The 19395-nt window shown below is 41.3% G+C and overlaps 1 protein-coding gene across 5 annotated transcripts in view; it reads left to right on the plus strand.

Moving 5' to 3' along the window:
- The first annotated feature begins 446 nt into the window (after positions 1 to 446).
- Znf280d (zinc finger protein 280D) overlaps positions 447 to 19395 on the plus strand; it is an 88016-nt gene continuing 69067 nt past the window's right edge. For all 5 annotated transcript variants that reach the window (XM_051140536.1, XM_051140537.1, XM_051140539.1 and 2 more), the window contains exons 1-4: positions 447 to 586; positions 16918 to 16998; positions 18296 to 18339; positions 18789 to 18850. In XM_051140536.1, coding sequence (XP_050996493.1) covers positions 18823 to 18850 — 28 coding nt within the window. In that variant the 5' untranslated portion in view covers positions 447 to 586; positions 16918 to 16998; positions 18296 to 18339; positions 18789 to 18822. The remainder of the gene's footprint in view (positions 587 to 16917; positions 16999 to 18295; positions 18340 to 18788; positions 18851 to 19395) is intronic.

Genomic DNA, 19395 nt, shown 5'->3' on the forward strand with positions numbered 1-19395 from the left:
CACGGGGGACAGTTTACTAACCGATCAGATTTACAAAGTGTTCCTTTAAATACATAGGCCATTTTTTTTTCCATTTCCATTTCCACTTACAGGCTACTATTCACACAACAGGGATGAAAGAGATATCCAGACAAAAGCGTACGTGCAAAAGGGAAATGTGGTAACACTATGGAACCCGAATTTTTCTCCCAGGTTCTCTCTTCCGTGCTCTTTAATCCTCGCACACGGGAGGCCGGAACTCACAGCCGGGCGCCCACGGGTTCCAGGCCGAGCGAGCGCCGTGGCCCTGCTCAGCCCCGTCCAGCTGTCGCCTCGAGGGCCCGCGACACGGCGCACATGTCCGCGCTCGCCTCCCGCGTTGGCGGGAAGACGGGGAGCGCGGACGCGCGAGGCCCGACCCCGGAGCCTACCCATGAGGCAGCGCGGCGTGGCTCGCGACGCCCCCTCCCCCCACCGCGGCGGCCCGGCAGCCGTCTCCGCGATGGGCGCCGCAGCGGTGGCGGCGTACAGCCCGCGCTCCTCCCTCGCCTCCTCCTCTTTCTCCTCCTCCTCAGGGCTCCAGTCAGGCCGAGCCGCTCCGCTCACGGTAAGCGCCCCCCGCCCCGCGCGGCCGCCCGCCCGCCCGCCCGCCCGCGAAGGCCCTCCCGCGCGGCCGCGCCGCCGCACTCCGGGGGCGCGGGGTGGGGGGTCTCGGGCCGCGGCGCGTCGGCGGGAGCGCCCGGGTCGGGCAGGGGCCGGCTGCGCGTGGGGCTGTCCCGCCATCTTGCCGGGCCTGGCGCGGGAGGGATGCCGGCGCGACCGAGGCCCGTCGGTGCAGGCCGCGGGGCCTGCGCGGCGCCATCTCCTCGGCCAGGCTCGGCGCGCTCGCCCACCCTTTGTGGCCTGTCTGGCTGCGGGTGTGTGGCGGAGCCCCGGGCTCCACACACACAGCACGACCCGGTCGCTCGACTCTCCGGGCAGGAGCTGAACCCCAATGGCGTTTGCGGGAGCCGCCGCCACAGAGGCCGTGCCTTTTGTCAAAGGGATGTCCCCACTCTGCCATAGAGTCCCGTTATTGTCTACAGGAGAAGGGCTTGGAGGAGAAGCGAGTCGGACAGATTTTTTCCCCCCTCTTCCAGCCGAGCTTTTCAGGGTTCACTTAAAAAAAAAAAAACCTACAAAGGAGCGGTGCTGTCTCCACTACCCACCTGCAGTTGTAACGCGTTAGGAAAGAAATATGCTAGAGAAAAATGGACGTTAACCTGGCCGCGAGCGTGGAGACCTTGGGCTTTGCGAAGATCCCTTGTTCTTACGTAAACATCTGGCGTTGTTGTTTCCAAGTTTGGACGGAATCATCTAAATAATTGGACGTCTTTGTAGTGCCCTTAAGCATAAAAGTCGCACGAGGGAAGAAGTAGAGTTTGAAAGTACAAAAGCCTTTGGGCATTTGTAAGGTGTTTTGCTTTGGGAGATGACTGTACCAACTCATGCAGTTTGGATGTAAATAATAGGACAGGAAGGGAGTAGTTTGAGGAGCTGGTGCTTTTGATGGTCCAACATCTGCACTAACACCATTGTAATTGTTTCTTGCGTCTGCATCTGTCATGATGTCACTTAATGTTGTTATCCCTCTGTCCCTTTTCTGAGAGATTTTTGTTGACGGACATGTTTTGAAGGTCACCCTCAGATGACAATGAAAACACTTGGCTACCAGGGCCAATTACAGAACCTTGAGTTTTAGGACACCTTATTTAGTCTCACCTCACTATTGAATGCCCCATTTTCATTGCGATGAGGTGCGTGAGAGTAGGTAAGGAGGCATAGGCCTCCATATTTAAGAATTCTCTTCAATTTGCCATTCTTTGACATTTTAATTTCTGAGATCATTTGTTATCTTTGGATGTTGTTAGTGACCATGTTTTTTCAAGCATATTGGGAGTTGAATATAGCGCTTTCAGGTGCCTACCACGTAGTGTGAATATTGTAAGCATTTTGTCACATTTGCTTTGTCTCAGTCTGTTGGACATGACTACTTGTTGAAGATGTGACAGTTCACCCCTAAGTACTGGATGTGTATATCAGTAAATAAAAGATAAAGACCATTTTTTCTCTATACTATAACACAATACTATGGTCACATTCAAGAAAAATAAGAATATTTGCTAAAATTTGATAAATGCGTGTAGTACATAAACTTGAAATTAAGGCTAAAAGGCTTGGATACATTCAAACTTAATATATATATATATATATATATATATTTACATATTTATAGTATTTCATAAATCATGTGGAATCATTCATATTATAAAGCATGGGGAGACTGTGTACTGTTAGTAGACTAGCTTTGATCTCTTAATTAAAATGTTGACTATTGAAACTTTTCCTTTGGCAGTCAGCATGTAATCTGTGGCATGACTTTAGTGCTTAGTATGAATTCACCTTCATCTCTGTAAAATAGAGGGGAGAAGAGCTCTAGGGGTGAGTCCCATTAGGAAGAGCTGCTTTAGAGAGTACAATATCCTCAGTTTAATCGGTCTAGTATTGCCCAGGTGTGGTGAGGCATGCTCGTAATCCCAGCCCTCTGGGCAAGCAGGGTGGTGTTGTGAGACCTTGTCTTAAAACAAACAACAGCAACAAAAACCTTTGGAATTGTTTCTCCCCTGTAAGAAGTAAGGAGAAACTTTGAAACTTGGAAAACATTTCGCCTTTGACATTTTGGACTTTTGTAGCGGTAGTGAGCCATAATGTGGGTGAACTGTAAACCTCAGAATCTCAGTTCTCATTAGTTTAAGCCTAGTATTCAGCCCAGTGTTTTTCCTCTCAGCGTTACCTTTTCTAGTAGAAAAGAATAAAAAATAATTAACATGCCCGTTTTATTTATTCAATAGACAATTTATAACTGTACAAGTAATTTTTAAAATATAAATTGTAGTAATAGCTTTTTTTTTTTTTTTTACATTAAGATAGTTTTAGGTGACAGGACAATGATTAGCAACATTTTCAAAAGTAACTTTGGAAAGATGAGAAATTTATAAAATACTCAAATTGTTTAAGTGAGGAACTAAAGTACTAAAGCTGTATGATTAAGCAGTTTTTGGTTTGTTTTGTCTTTGAGACGGGGTCGGCTTGGTAGCCCAGGCTGGCCTCTAACTAGAGGAAGATCCTGCTGTTTAGCTACCTGAGTACTAGGATTACAGGTTTACACCACTACTCCTGCCTAGCTTTTCAATTTTTATTTTGTATGTGTGTCAGACTATCACAGATTATAACCTGTATCAAACAGTTTAGATTTTAGTTTAATTCTTCAACACAGTTTTCTCTGAAGGATTCTGTCACTTCCGATCACACTAGGAGAAGTAGTTGTTACCATCTCGAGTGGAGTGAGAATGCTCTATTCTCTTTTCCTTAAAAGAAAGAAGAAAGAAAAGAAAGAAAGAATGTCCGGAGTGGTGGCGCACGCCTTTAATCCCAGCACTCGGGAGACAGAGGCAGGTGGATCTCTGTGAGTTTGAGGCCAGCCTGGTCTACAAAGCGAGTCTAGGACAGCCAAGTCTACACAGAGAGACCTGTCTTGAAAAACCAAAACCAACCAAACAAAAAAAAACACCTCAAAATGAAAAATTACTTATACATTGATTGAGAAAGTTTGTCTACTCAAACACCTCATCTGAAGCTTCTGAGGTCCCTTTATAAGGTACACTCTGTAAGCATAAGGTTATTGTGTAGTTTAAATTCTCATTTCCTGTCTAAATGTGTAAATTCTGCTCCCCAATTGTCCTCCTGTTATGTCAATAAAGCAGCTTACAGCCAATCAATGAGCAGGGGAGAGAATAGGGCTGGACTTCCTGCTAACCAGGGAAGGAGGAGTGAGGAGAAGAAGTAGGGGATTCAGCCACTGGTAGAGGTCCAAGGAGGATAAGGAGCTGGAGCTGAGGAAAGCTACATAGTACATGTATCTCTGGAATGTTCGCTGGGAGTGAGACAAAATAGCATAGAGGGTTAAGAACAGACTTAAACTGCTCAGATTGTGTTGTGAAGCCTTGTATTATAATAGAATCTCAGTTATTTTTGTGATAGCTGGATTAAGAAATAAACTAAACTGGGCGTGGTGGCGCACGCCTTTAATCCCAGCACTCAGGAGGCAGAGGCAGGCAGATCGCTGTGAGTTCGAGGCCAGCCTGGTCTACAAAGTGAGTCTAGGACAGCCAAGACTAGCGCAGAGAAACCCTGTCTCAAAAAATAAAAAAAAAAAAGCTAAGAGAAACAGTTATTAGAAGAACTTTAACAGCACTCACATGTCATCGTCAGATTCTTACATGCTGCTACCTTTTCATTCATCTGCTTTGTCTGATTGTGAATTGTCATTTTTTTCCATTATTGACAAGTAGTAAAAAATAAATAAATAAATTTTAGCCACATTCAGTAAAAACTGAAAGCAGATGAAGATCAGGACATACCATTACAAAAATATGTCATTTTGATGTTAAATTAAAAAAAAAAAAAATAGAGGAAAAGACATGACTGCTCCTAGGTATGATGAAGGAGAAAGTTTATAATAGGTATGTGCGGGAGCACAGCCAAGAGGCAGACAAATAAATCTGGGAGAGTCCAGAGTGGTGGTGACCTTGAGCCATGTGGGGAGATGGGGAGGGGAATATTATGTTACCCCCTTTCCCAGGAGCTATCAATTGTAGCTTGGATAGTACTTGGTTTTCACTTATACATTTCCATGCTGGAATTTTGTTGGGCTTGAGTTTGTGCAGATCTTGTGTAAACTGTTGTGTCTAGAAAATGCAGTTTCTTGAAGTAGTCTACTGCCTTTGACTTTAACAGCCTTTCTGCCTGGTTTCCTTTTCTGCATAGATAGATCCTTGATACTTGAGGGGAGAGACATGATAAAGATACCCTATTTAGGGCTGAGTGAGTGTTTCAAAGTCTCTGTGCACAGTCTCTGTTAATTACCATCTACTACAAGAAGCTTCTTTGATGAGGGTTGAGCAATGCATTGATCTATGGGTATAGGTGTTATGTCCTTAGGAGTTATTTTGTTACTTAGCATGTTCTCAAAGTTTCATGTAGCATATACCAGTACTTTTTAAAAAATTGCTGAGTAATATTAGATTGTATGGAATGTCACATTTTTAAAAAGTCAACATTAAAAAAAATCAGCACACCCATAGAACATTAGAGTTGTTACCACTTACTTGATTATTGTGAATAACACTAGTAGACCTCAGACTTAGGTTTTGAGGGAAGGATATATGTTCAGTTTAGAAGTACTGAATTCAGGTGAATTTAAATAAACACAAGCTGGGCTTTGGTGGCGCACACCTTTAATCCCAGCACTCTGGAGGCAAAGGCAGGTGGATCTCTGTGAGTTCAAGGCCAGCCTGGTCTACACATATAAAGCCTGACTCTGTAAAACAAACAACAAAAAAATTCAGATGGCAGTTTTCAGGAGCAACTAACCCATAGGTGAGATGGCAGGGTCAACGCTTAGTTTCATAATTTTATAGCTGAAGCTGTGGTATTCATTGCTTTTTGGGAATCAGTCAAGAGGTAAGGTCTTCAATGTTAGAGAAAACTCATTCCTATATGACTCAAGGGAGAAAAGATACGGAGAATCTGTAAAGAGCTTAAAAGGAGCAGCTGAAAGAGAACTGTGCGCACTGTTTTCATGAAATAGAATTTAAAAGGCTATAGATAGGCAAGACAAATGAACATTAAAAGGTGTTTTGACTGTTGGGGTTTTGGGGATACAGAGTAGTCTACAGTAGAAAACATTGTATCAGGGCTCAGTTTTGGCTGATAAGTGAGTAGCAATAAAAAGCAAATGGCTTATAGCCTAGATCACGTTTGCAAGATTTTTGTTGTTGTTGTTGTTGTTGTTGTTGAGGTGATAGAAAGGGATTTCCTGTATTTTGTTGTGAAAATTTTCCTTTGTAAAGAAATTTGTTTGATTGTCATTCAGTGTCTGGCAGATGGCCTAGGTTCCATTTCCTGTGGCTGGTCCATGTGATGCTTGCTTTTGGATCAGATGATCTTGAGGTCAAAGGTCCCATTTCTCCTGGCTTAGAGTGCTCATGGTGAGGCTTCTGGTCTCACTGGGGGAGATGGTATTACAGTTAGCTGTTTTAGAGTGAGATTGCTGGTATCAGATGGCAGTGGAAGCTTGGGCATTCCAAAGGCCTGTGGCAATACCAAAGTTTTACAACTCCGTGGTTAAGCTGCTGTCCTAAGCATGAACACAGGAAACCAGCTGGAAGGCAGGTCTGGTGAGACAAGGCCCGGCAGGTGCTTCAACAGTGCTCAGCACTGAGCAAGTGAGCTCTGCCATTGCTGCCTGACTGGCAGTCAAACCCCAGGGGTCCAATAGCAATTCTTCAGGGAGGAGGGTGCCCTCACTTCCCCAGAATAAATGGAGTCTCAGATGGTCATGGTGGAGGAATGGCTTGAACACGAGAGAGTAAGCCAGCCAGCCTTTATTCGTGAACCAGGGCAGTGCGGAGAGGATTGAGGGTGAATGTCTCTGATTCTATGGGGCTAAAGGTGCCAGGATACTTGATTTACATGCAGTGGTACAGCACCTCATTTACATGCAGTAACAAGGGGTCCTAGCACAAGCAGAATGCAGTACTTAATTGTCCTGTGGGTGGGGGAAGAACTTCCAGGTACTATTAAAGGTCATTTGCCGACGGCTATAATTTCCTTAGCATAGGGTGGAGTATTTCCAGGAATCCCCAGGTGCTTGCTGAGCCAGTTCTATCAGGAAAAGGTTGGGCCTGTAATCTTTCCAGAGGGCTATATGACACTCCTTAGGGGATCTGTGGGTCTCCAGATCAGGCTAAGAGAGAACCCTGCTGAGAAAGGGAGTCTGTCGAAATAGACCAAGCTCAGTTGGCTATCTGGAAATTCCAGAACTTAAAGAGTAGAGTTCCACATTTGGTTGATTGCGTTTTTTGAGACAGGAATTCCCATGTAGCCCTGCTGACCTGGGACTTGATCTGTAGACTAGGCTGGCTTCAGAGATCCACCTGCCTCTGCCTCTCAAGTGCTGGGATTAAAGGCGCGCACCACTATGCTCAGCGTTGAAAGGAAGTTTTTTAATAACTGTGCTGATTTAGTTGATTTATTGGTTTCCAATCAGTGGAAGTGTATCTTGCTGACTAATGTATTTCGAAATGTTACATTAATAAAAGTAAAATTCTAAAACTGATTCATTGTGATGAGACGATAGACATCTGAGATGGAAATGTGTGATCTGAATCATTTTCATAAGTGACTGGCTGTGTGTGATAGGTCATTTTTCTCAGTTTTGATGGAGATCACAAAGAGGTATGGGTACCTTCTTGAGTATGGGCAGCTCTGAGCTCATCAGTGCCAAAGGCTTACAGTAGGTTTTCTTTGCCAATGAAATAAGACAATTCAAATAGAATTAAAAAGTTTAAATTAAAAAAAGAAAAAGAGCCGGGCGTGGTGGCTCACGCCTTTAATCCCAGCACTCGGGAGGCAGAGGCAGGCGGATCGCTGTGAGTTCGAGGCCAGCCTGGTCTACAAAGTGAGTCCAAGATGGCCAAGGCTACACAGAGAAACCCTGTCTCAAAAAACCAAAAAAAAAAATAAATAAATAAATAAATAAATAAATAAATAAAAAAAGAAAAAGAAAAAGAACAGCTCCTGGGTGGGTTTACCAGCCTCAGGAGATGAGACCAGTAGCCATGCAGACAGTAAGGGGCCAGAGAGAGGCGGTGTTGGCGGGGAAGGAGAGATTGTGCACACACAGGAAGAGAGAAATGCAGAGAGTGATAGATCTGGGTATGCTGGTGGGATTTTTTTTTTTTTTTTTTTTTTTTTTTTTTATCTGCAGCACATGCCTGGCACACCTGGTGGCAGTAGGTAATGCATAACCAATTGCTAGGTCCCCAAGAGCCCTCTGATGGAATTGCCTTTATTTTAACTAGCAGGGTCCAGGTTTGAAGCCCAACACCCCAACCTTTTTGTTAACAAACAAATAAGGGATGATGTAATCAGCTATGACTCTTTCCTGCTGAAACTGGGTCATTGCTATGGTGGCCCCAAAAGCTGGAACATTGGCCAAGTCTGGGAAAAGCAGGCTGTGTCATTCACTGTACAGGCTCTGCAGGACTATCTGGGACTATCCGATTTGGAGCTGTCCTGGATGCAGATTTTTGAGGAAACACCTAGACTTGGCAAGATGTTGGAACATTTATCTATCTATCTATCTATCTATCTATCTATCTATCTATCTATTATCCTTCCACCCATTCATATATATACATATATATATAAATTTTTTTATATTATTACACATATATACAATAGATTACCTATAGCAAGAAGAACCATCACGCAATCAGGAATTATAAATGTTACATTCTTAGTGTTTTGGCTGTTTGTATTTGATAGTCTTGAAGAAGACATCTTTCCTATTTTGATGTATCTAGATTTCCAAATGTAAATAAATCTCCATCACATCTTGTCATTACCAACTTAGAATATGTATCTAGACCAAAAAACATCTTGACCTCTAAACAATTAAGCTTTATTGTAAAACTAAGCTACCTGGTCTTCAACTCCATCAGAGACTTGAGAAGGGATAAACTTGATTACCTGAGTATGCCAGGAGAGCAGGTTAGTAGCTTTCCAAATGAAAAGATGACAGAGACAGTTTTCTACCTGAATAGTCACCCAAAATTCTTTATAACGTTGGAGCATCTTCTTCAGCCTTCTGGCCCAATATATCTGACAGACATATTTGTGAGGCAGGAACTGTTGAGGACTTGCTTACCCTATCTTGGCAGAGTTTCACTGTTGACTCTGTCTGCATCCAATTTATATTTTTGTCAGGGGCAGAAGATGTTAAGAACTTTAGGAAATTTTTTTCCTTAGGTGTACATTTGAAACCTTTTAGACCCATGGTCTTGGTAGTTGGCAAGGGAGTACCAAAACCAGAAAGGGAGAGGGGCCCCACCTTCTGGAATAGGCAAAATGTGGGGAACCTTAGGCTATGGTTGACAAAGGGGTACTTATCCGGAGTCCATTTGATTTATGAGAGGTGGATTCAAGTTGATTTCCTGAAGCTAACAAGAATCTTTAAGTTTACAAAAAGATTGTTTGCAATCTGTACTGAAACCCACGTTGTAGAAAGGGCAATAGACTCACAACTTTGTGTCATAGTAGAATCTTGGAAAACAGTTCTGGGTTACAAGCATGAGTACTCTTTAAGGTGAGCTCAGGGAAGACAAGCCTTCCATGGACGAGAAGGGGGAAGCCCGCTTGACCTTGATTTTCAGTATGACTACAAACAGTGAGGGAGGGGCTTCTTCCCTTAGTCCACAAGACTGCATGTATATAAATTTAGCACAGTGAGAAGGACTTTTAAGTCTATACTTAGAAGACAACCAAAGGAAATTTAAAATCTTAAGCTTTTGACTATGTTGATAGTGGATTGTATGTATAGTGGGAGACTTTACCAGAATTAGATTAATAATTTATCAGAACTCTATTGATTAATGTTAAAACCCTAAACTTTGAAGTCTTAAAACAATAGTAGCATAGCAAGGAAAAGGAATCTGAAGCATTTTTCATTTATTTTATAGTTTTTGTTGTTTTATATAAACTTTACAGGTAGTTGATTATTGGGAGCAGTCACTGTAAAGTGAGTTCCTTCAGATAAAGGAATAGTAAAAAGTTACATTGAAATCTCTTTTCTGAGTCTGATGGCAAGGTGAACTGTGTCTAGACCCAGTAGCTCTAGGAGAGTGAGGCCTGTGGCCTGATTTTTTGCACACATGAAGATGACTGACAAGATAGCTGAAACCTTGGTTGCTGCTGTTAAACTAATAAATACTTTACTAGTCTAGTCTTCAAACCCATCATAAACCTGAGAAGGATAAATTTTACCTTAATAAACAGGAAGGGCAGAGCAAGCAGCTTCTGAATCTATTAAAAATGACAAAGATTTACTGGGCACCTGGGCAGTCACCGAAGGTTCCTCTGTGTTTAGTGGCCTATCCATCTTCAGCCACCAGGCCTAGCAGATCTGACAGACGTTTCTGTAAAGTGAGAACTTGGGCGGACTGTGGGCAAAGTGGGCCAGCTGACTTCCTGATGTCCTGCTTGTCCACAGCTTGGACAGTGTGCTGTCAGCAGTTAAGGCAAAGGGCAGTCTGTGGGGCCATGGCGAGCTTTGCCACATCTAAAGCTAGCTTCTGCTGCATGTTCTTCTGTGCCTGTTGTCTTTGGAAGAGATTAGAGGTGCTGTCAAGAGCTGGCATGTCTATCATGAAAAGCTTTTCTATTAAACTTTTGGTCTGTGTTAGCCTTGGCTGTCCTGAACTCACTTTGTAGACCAGGCTGGCCTCGAACTCACAGTGCTCCGCCTGCCTCTGCCTCCCAAGTGCTGGGATTAAAGGCATGCGCCACCACGCCTGGCTCTATTAAACATTTTAAATGCCATATTCTGCAGATCTCTGAAGGATTTGAGGGTCATCTGTCTATTTAAAGTATAGTTACCTGCTGTTGAAAATACATACGGGAGGCTAAACAAGGCTTATTCCTGTAATTAATTACATTAGTATTTAGCATGACTACAAATATAGTTCTGAACACAAAGTTTATGACAATTTATAAGGTAACCGACTGATTACCAGCTTACATTTCTTCTTATCATTAACAGTTAGTAGCTTATAAGCTTCTATAACATTAGGATTTTGCAGCTTTATCACTGTTTAGTTTGAGCCTTAAAAATAACAATCTTTGAATTGAAGCTTTTGTAGTATCAAAATAAAACTTTTAATCATAGATAAGGTCCATAGGGAGAGTGGCAAGTTTACGGTCCTACTACATTTTACCATTATAGGCCAGTGTAGTTTTCTGTGTGCCTTAGTTTACCCAACAGCTAAACCTTAAAAGACAAAGAAGCTAGGCAAGTATTACTGTGAACCTCGGTAGACCCTAGGAGTTTATAGATAGATCTTGATTATTAAATATATATTATTAAACATTTTTGTCATCTTGGTGCTAAGCAGTTAGCAAAGACGTAAGTAGTTATACATCTTTAATTAGTTTTTGTTAACTTGAATAGACCTTTATAACCTTAAAATTTCACCATTTTATACAGTATATTGTAAACCAGAGTTGAACTGACTATACTGTATGTTATAACAAATACAACCTTTAATCATCGTCATCACATAAAAATCCATATCAATCTAAAATATTTGAGACTTGTTGCTTTCATAGTCTAAAAGGAGATTCAAATAATAAACACAGTGTATTACAACTAAGAACTTTTATGATTGTTGCTTTATGCCATGTGGTCATCGTAAGATGGTGAAGTTACATGGCAGGTTGCAAATCCAGTGGCCAACATGGTTGCTATTTAAAAACATTTATTTTCCTAATATATATATTAATGAATTGCACCCAAGTTACACACATGGAATTGAATTTGTGTTATATATGCACACACACCATATAGATGCCCTAAATAAGAGGTGAATCACATATACAGATACTCATGTATAGATTTTGTTGTTGTTTGTTTTTCAAGACAGGGCTTCTTTGTATAGCCTTGGCTGTGTCAGATTTGCTTTGTAGACCAGTCTGGCCTCTAACTCTCAGAGATCTGTCTGTCTCTGCCTCTCCGAGTGCTAGGATTAAAAAGTCAGAGAGAGAAAGAAAAGCAGTCCCCATGTGGCTGGGAAGGGCCTGAACCACTGGGCTGGAGACTCAGTTTCTCCTGTGTTTCAGCACCAAAATAATAGGTTTTCCTTCACTGATGAAATAAGCTAATTAAGCTGAATTTAAAATAAAAAAGGGCAGGTTTATTTGGGAATGGCTCCCAGATGAGTTCACCAGCCTCAGGGGATGAGACTAGGAAAAGTTGCCATGAAGACGGGACAACAGGGGAAAGGGGCAGAGAGCACGAGCACACAGGGAGAGAAATGCAGAGAGAGACAGAGACAGACCCAGCTGGTCAGCCCTTTTATTTGCAGCACAGCTAGTGCCCCTGGCAGTTGCAAGGTCCCTGAGAGCAGGCTAATGGAACCACCTGTATCGTAACAGGGTTAGGGCTTAGGTGTCGTGGGTTTGAAGCCCAACAGCTTGTGGCTCTGGATTTCAAATCACTCATCCTGAGAACTAGAGATCTATGGCTATAGACTCTTAGATTTAGAGACTTCACAGTTTTAGGTATTCAGGTCAAAGCAAGCTCTTGGGGCATCAAAGCCATTGTCCCATCATACCTGTTGATGTTGCAACTTGTGAAGTTTGGGGTTTGGAACCTTCAGTTCTTTTGTTTGTTTGGTTTTTGTTTTTTTGAGACAGGATTTCTATATGTAGTGTTAGATGTTCTAGAACTCACTCTGTAGACCAGGCTGGCTTTGAACTCAGAAATCCACCTGTCTCTGCCTCCCAAGTGCTGGGATAAAAGGCGTGTGCCACCACACCTGGCTGAACCTTCAGCTCTTACCCTTGGCAACTATGTAGAACTCTTGCAGCTACTGAGGTTTTCTGTCTTGATTTCTAACAGCTGATTCTTGCCTGCTATTGTCTTAGCCCATCACTTCCCTCCCAGTGCTCCTTCAGTCCCTTGTATCCCTCAGTCACTTGGCAAGTATTTGAAACTCTTCAGATGTCACCTAATTGCAGAATGAACTGGGGCCTCTAAAGTCTTAGGAGTAATTCTCCCATTGTCTTCTAGGTGTTGCTTTCAGTGTCCCACTGCCTGGAACTAGAAGCCTGGAGTTCTTTCTGTTCTTAGTGTTACCACCTCAGTCTAATCTACTCTTGATAAAGCAGATTATTTAAACAAAACAAAAAACAAAACACATTAGGTGTAATGTTACATTATTGGAGTAGGTTAGGCAAAGAACAGAGAAGACATCTCCCAGGCCAGCATGTCATACTAAAGCATAGCCGCTTCTATAGTTACACAAAGGCATAGCATACTTTTGCTGAGATTGTAATGTTGTGTGTGCGTGGATGCCAGTTCTATGAGGCGCAAGCCCCTTGCTGCACCAGCAACAAGGGTTCTCTTTTCTGCATGGAGATTTTTAAACCTAGTGCAGGTTGCCTGGGCTAGTCATGATATGAAGCTGGTGTGGCTTCAGCAGCATTGAAACCTTGGTTATTGCTGCTAGAGTAGGTTTTCTATTTTTCTTTTTAAATTTTATTTATCTTACATCCTGCCTGCAGTTTCCCTCCCTCCTCTCTTTCCAGCCCCCACCCTCAAATACTTTCTTTAGAGTAATTGAGGTTCATAAAAGCTCAGCCCTTAGAACAGTGTTAGCAGTTAACAAAAAAGGGGCCTGCTTGCCTGGCAGTAGAGAATGAAGGGACTTAGAGCTGACAATCTGAGGGTCCAACAGCTAACTGCTTTACTCATCACCCTACCCCCAGCTCCCAAGTGCTACTTGCAAAAAGACCTAGAAAGCAACATTCTGAACAGTGTTTAATAAGCATTAACCCTAGCCACATGCCCTGTGGAGGAATCTTCTCATCTCCCTCTGTATTTTTGAGAGTTCTATTTTAACCCAGCATGCAGCTTTGCTAAAATTTGTTGCTTCCTTAAGATTATTGCTCTTTCTTCCCCAACCAGGAATTTACTTGTTTTGAATAGACTTGGGTATAGTGTTGGATTTCAACCCCACCTCATCATTTGTTACATTGTACCTATAAGCTTCTCAAAAAATTTGAATGTAATAGTTTGATAACCAAAATGTCTAAGTCCTAAGTATGGCATTAAAGAAAGTGAGCAAATGAAAGATCTTCACTCATCTGCTAGTTTAGGCATATTTATATCCCTGAACTAGATTAGAATTGGCATGGTCCTTGAGTGGGAATTTCAGTTCCATATTGTATAATGGTTGAAATTTTTCCAATTTTTTTCATTTGGTGATGTGTGTTCTTAAGAATTCTGGCTGTCCTGGAACTGCTCTGTAGACCAGGCTGAGCTCAAATTCACAGAGATCCACTTGCCTCTGCCTTCCAAGTGCTAGCTGGGGTCATAGGTGTGTGCCACCATTGCCTTGCTTAGAATTAATTAAAAAAAAAAAAAAACTGTTACATTGGGATGAAATTTGCCTCCTCCCTGTATTTTCATTTTTTATTCCAGTTGAATATTGAAATAGTGCTGACTTTTGAAGTGAATGTGCTTGAATTTTTAAAAGATTTATTGATTATGAATGCAGTGTTCTGCCCACATGTGTGCTTGCAGGCCAGAAGAGGGCACCAGATCTCGTTGTAGATGGTTGTAAGCCACCATGTGGTTGCTGGGAATTGAACTCAAGACCTTTGGAGTAACAGATGGTGCTCTTAACCTCTGAGCCATCTCTTCAGCCTGAATTTTACTTATTTCTTTTTCTTTTCTTTTTTTGTATATGTATGTGTGAGGGCCTTTGTGTACTCAGCATGTGTGTAGACCTGAGGTTGATGTTGGAAATCTTCTAGGTTGCTCATCCACCTTATTTTCTGAGGCCGAATCTTACAAGCTAATCAAGAGCTCACTGACTAGGCTAGTCCAGTATTCCACTGTCAATTTACTCAGGAATTACTGATTTGAGCTCTGGGGATTGAAACTCAAGTCTATCTGATTGCAAGACAGTCACCTTAACCACTGAACAATCTCCCCAGCCCTGAATTTTTCCTCCATCGCTTGTCTGACTTTAGGGAAGGTGCTTACCTGCCTCCATAACTCACTTTTAATAATGGTTTGAGTGTTAGGTGAAATAATGTGTTTTGGTTTTTTGAGACAGGGTTTCTCTGTGTTATAGCCCTGGCTGTCCTGGACTCACTCTATAGACCAGGCTGGCTTCAGACGCCCAGCTGAAATAGTATTTTAATTAGGGCAACTCTAATTGTATAATAATTATAATTATTTCATAACTACAAATTATAGTAATTTGTAGTAAAATGTAATGAATGGAAGTAGTGGTGAAACTTGACATTAAGAATTAAATTGCCTGGTGTGGTTCCAGGTTTGAGAAATGTGACCTATTAAAACTGGGATTCAGCCAGGCATGTAGGCAAATGCCTGCAATGCCAGCACTCGGGAGGCAGAGGCAGGCGGATCACTGTGAGTTTGAGGTCAGCCTGGTCTACAGAGCGAGTCCAGGACAGCCAAGGCTACAAGAGAAACCCTGTCTTAAAGAACAAGAACAAGAACAAAACAAAACAAACAAACAAACAACAACAAAAACAAACAAAAAACCAAAATTAAATTGTATAGTTAACTCAAAGATGATAGTTTGCCTTTGAGACAGGGCCTTGTGTAGCTCAGGTGTGGCACTGAGTTTAAAATCCCTCTGCCTCAACCTTTCAAGCAATGGGATTGTAGGCGTGCGCTGCCATTCTTGATTTATAATGGTCTCAATCACACTTAAGCTAGGAAGGCTAAGTTACCTTCTCCTTTCTCATAATAAAATTGAAAGTACAATGACCGTGGGGGAGGGGGCGTCATTCTGAGAAATATTTGCCTAGGCAGTTTTTTTTATCACTGTTGGATCAGTCATTTGGTGTGACTTCTCCTTATAGTCAAGCAGTTTGTTCAACACAAGGTATATATGGCTGCTGTCAGGCTAACATGGGATGCTGTTTCATTCATACCAAGCTAAAATAATGATGCTGGGCGTGGTGGTGCATGCCTGTAATCCCAGCACTTGGGGAGGCAGAGGCAGGCAGATCTCTGTGAGTTTGAGACCAACCTGGTCTACAGAGAAAGTCCAAGGATAGTCAAGGCTACTCAGAGAAGAAAAACCCTGTCTCTAAAAACCAAACCAAACCAAAATAAAAAAGATTAAAAAACCCATCTAGTAAGTATACAAATCAGTAACATAGTTGTCTATTGTCATTGACAACTATTGTGTATCGTAAATAAATATATTCTGTCAAGACTGAATCCTAACCTTTTCTCTCTTCTGTTTGCTTGTCACTGCTAAGATCCCTAAATGTATACTCTTTAAAATGACGTTTGGTTTATTTAAAAAATTAAAACTGTGATATTCTTTTTTATTTTATTTGTTATTAGTGTGTTTATGTATATGATGTGTACAATCAGAGGACAACTTTGTAGAGTCAGTTCTCTCTACCTTGAGTTCTAGGGTTTTAACTCAGGTTGCCAGGATTACATAGGAAGTTCTCTATGCACTGAGGCATCTTGGTGGTCTAAGCCTATATTGAAGTGTTGTGACGTCAAAGTCTACCTTACTATTCAGAGCTGAGAGGAAAGGACGGTGCAGACCAAGCAAGGTCTTGAATATGCTAAGCATGCAGTCTACCTTGCAGCTTTACTCTCAAATACATAAATACAATTTTTCATAACTCTTTTTTTTTTCCCCCAGTATTGGGGATTGAATCCAGGGCCACCTGCACCTAAGCTATCTCTCTAGTCCAGAATTTCATGAATTGCCAAACATTAATAAGAGATCACTTGTATTTAAATTTTCCATTGATTCCTAACATTTAAAAAAGTCTTTTAAGGCCTAGTTTAATCTTATTTATGTAAAGGCTAAAATTTAATAAAATTATTATTTTAATCTACAAAAAGTTAGATTATGTTTTGAAGTCAATATTTGTTTTACATTTATTTATTCTTCCCTCCCCCTTGACCTCACCCATCTCAGTGTGCTTTTCTGCCTGTGTACACATGTGCTGGTGGGAAGACAACTTGTATGAGTCAGTTCTTTTCTTTGCTCATGTGGGTTCCAGGGATCAAGTTCAAGTCTTCAAGCTTTTTTCCAAACCCCTTTATGCATCAAATCATTGTCCACCTTGATGACCACTGAAGTATCTTCACTAGATCAGTTACTTGGAATTTATTATTCCAGAGGAAACGCGGTAGTCAACATGAACATGAAGTCTGTGCCTGGTCCAGTAGCTGAAGTAGAGCTCTCTTTTTTCTGGCTATTTTAGAAGCAGCTTGAAGAGGCAAGATAACTTTTGGAGCTGTGAATTCCAAGCTGATGCCTTTGCTGGATACTCTGTTCTCTTCAGGTGATGTCATTATTCACTGAAATACATGCATTAACACTGAAACTGTGAAGCATTTCTCACAGAATTCGTATGACTACTTAATAGAAGCATGTATGTCTGATAGTATAATTGTGATTCTTAAAACTGGTATTGGTAGGCTCTTAATGTTGAACAAGAACTATCATTAGCATTACACCGATTGTAAATTAGGGGCAAACTGCAAGTATTTAAATAATTTAGTCAGAGCTAGGGTGGTAGTGTATACCTTTAATCCCAGCACTCAGTAGGTAGAGGTAGGTGGCCAGCCTGGTCTACAAAGAGAGTCCAGGACAACCAGGGCTCGGTGTAATAGAGAAGCCCTGTCTCAAAAAAAAAAAAAAATTTTTTTTTAAAGTTTGGTTTTAGTTTTATGAAACAGTCAGATCTTGAAATGTTTGAAGTCCAAGCTTGTTGGAATTGATGATGGTCTTGAACTTGATTTTCTTTTTGCCGCAGCCTCCTAAATGCCGGGATTTTAAGCATGTGCATCATGCCTAGGCCAATTATGAATTTCTAGTAATGTTTATTGTAACTTTTTCTTGAAGACCAATGAGTTATAAGTATGGTTAATTGTAAACTTCTTATGCATCTTTATTTTCATCTAAAACTTAATATTTACCTTCCACCTAGCTGGCCATGAGTACCTATATTTTGAATGAATTAATCTGATGATCTTTCTTTTTAGTTATTTGAAAAAAAATCAGAGAAATAATGAACTAAAATATATGTGAATAGGTAACAGATTAGTGTCAGCATTTAGGAAATGACATTTACTAAAACTGTATTATGAGGAAATTGTTCATCTTTATGACAGGCTACTTACCATATAGCCTCCCAAGTACCTGGATTACAGATATGTTTTACATGCCTACCATAAATAATTTTTTAATTTACTGATGTATCACATTTATTGAAATAGGAAGTACTTGATATAATCACTATTTTATTTCTGAAATTTAGAATTATTCAGAAATGAAACAATTATTTCAAATAAGTTATATGTAAGTCAAGCATATTCAACTTAAACCGAGATTTTTCTTTTTAAATATAAAGAGTAAATTAAATGTACATACATTAGCTGGGTGTGGTGGTGCACACCACTAATCCCAGCACTCAGGGAGTCAGAGACAGATGGATTGCTGTGAGTGTACAGAGCAAGTCCAGGACAGCCAAGGCTACACAGAGAAACCCTGGCTTGGACTAGCCATCACCCTCCTCCCAAAACAGTGTACATCAATTAATGTACTTTGTCCTAATGGTAGATATCTTTATTTTCTAGAAAGGCAAACTGAGATATATCTTGCTGCTTTTTGTGGTCACATGGTAAGTTTAAATATTTAAATCTGATCCAAGAATTTCTTTTATGTGTTTGTTTTGGTGTGTGAGTGCAGGTGCATGCATCTGGAGAGGTTAGAGAGACAGTAGGTTGCCTATTCTTTCACTCTGCCTTATCTTCTTCATACACACTGTCTCATTGAGCCTGAAGCTCCCTGTTTTGGCTAGAGTGCCTGGCTAGCAAGCAACTGGGGTATACCTGTCTTTGCCCCACCCCCACTCCCCAACACTGACCTTTTAGGCACACACTTCCAAGCCTGCCTTTTTATGGTGGTGGTGGGATTCAAACTGAGGTCTTCTTTTTTGCTCAACAAATCTTATCCATTGTACTATCTCTCTGATTCCCCCGTGAAGAATATCTTAATTCTAAGTTATATATCAATATTTGCAATTAAAATGACTCATAAAATTGACTGATACCATCTGTCAATACTTAGGTGACAACTTATAGAAAGTCTGATCTGCAACTTGATGGGTGACAGTTCCTTTGAACCAAAAGGTAAGTGTTGTTTTCAATAACTGTTATTATTCGTGTGCAGCTGGTGTATAATTGCACTTTATAATAAAGAGTAAAAGGTAGAGAACACCCCAAAACCTTGGAACCTGTGCTTCCCAAGTGCTGAGATTAAAGGAGTATGCCACCACGCCTAGCCTGTGAGGTGATCCTAAAGTTAACTTTCTTAATCTTTTGTTTTGTTTTGTTTTGTTTCCTAGAGAAGTCTCTTAAAGTGCTGCTATCCTGCATCCATCTCATTTAGCTATTTTCTAGACTACTGACTTACTCTCTTCTAGACTTTGTTTTGTATTGAGTGCACTCTTTGTTCCCTTATGCTGTGTGTGTGTGTGTGTGTGTGTGTGTGTGTGTGTGTGTGTGTACACACAAATACACATATGTTCCAAGGTGTATGGGGAGGAGGTCAGAGGACGGTTTGTGGGAGTTGGTTCTTTTCCATCATGTGGGGCCTGAGGATTGATTGTTTTTTGTTTTTCGAGACAGGGTTTCTCTGTGTAGCCTCGGCTGGCTAGACTTTCTTTGTAGACCAG

This window comes from Acomys russatus, chromosome 32 (genome assembly GCF_903995435.1).
Source record: "Acomys russatus chromosome 32, mAcoRus1.1, whole genome shotgun sequence".
Classification (NCBI taxonomy): domain Eukaryota; kingdom Metazoa; phylum Chordata; class Mammalia; order Rodentia; family Muridae; genus Acomys; species Acomys russatus.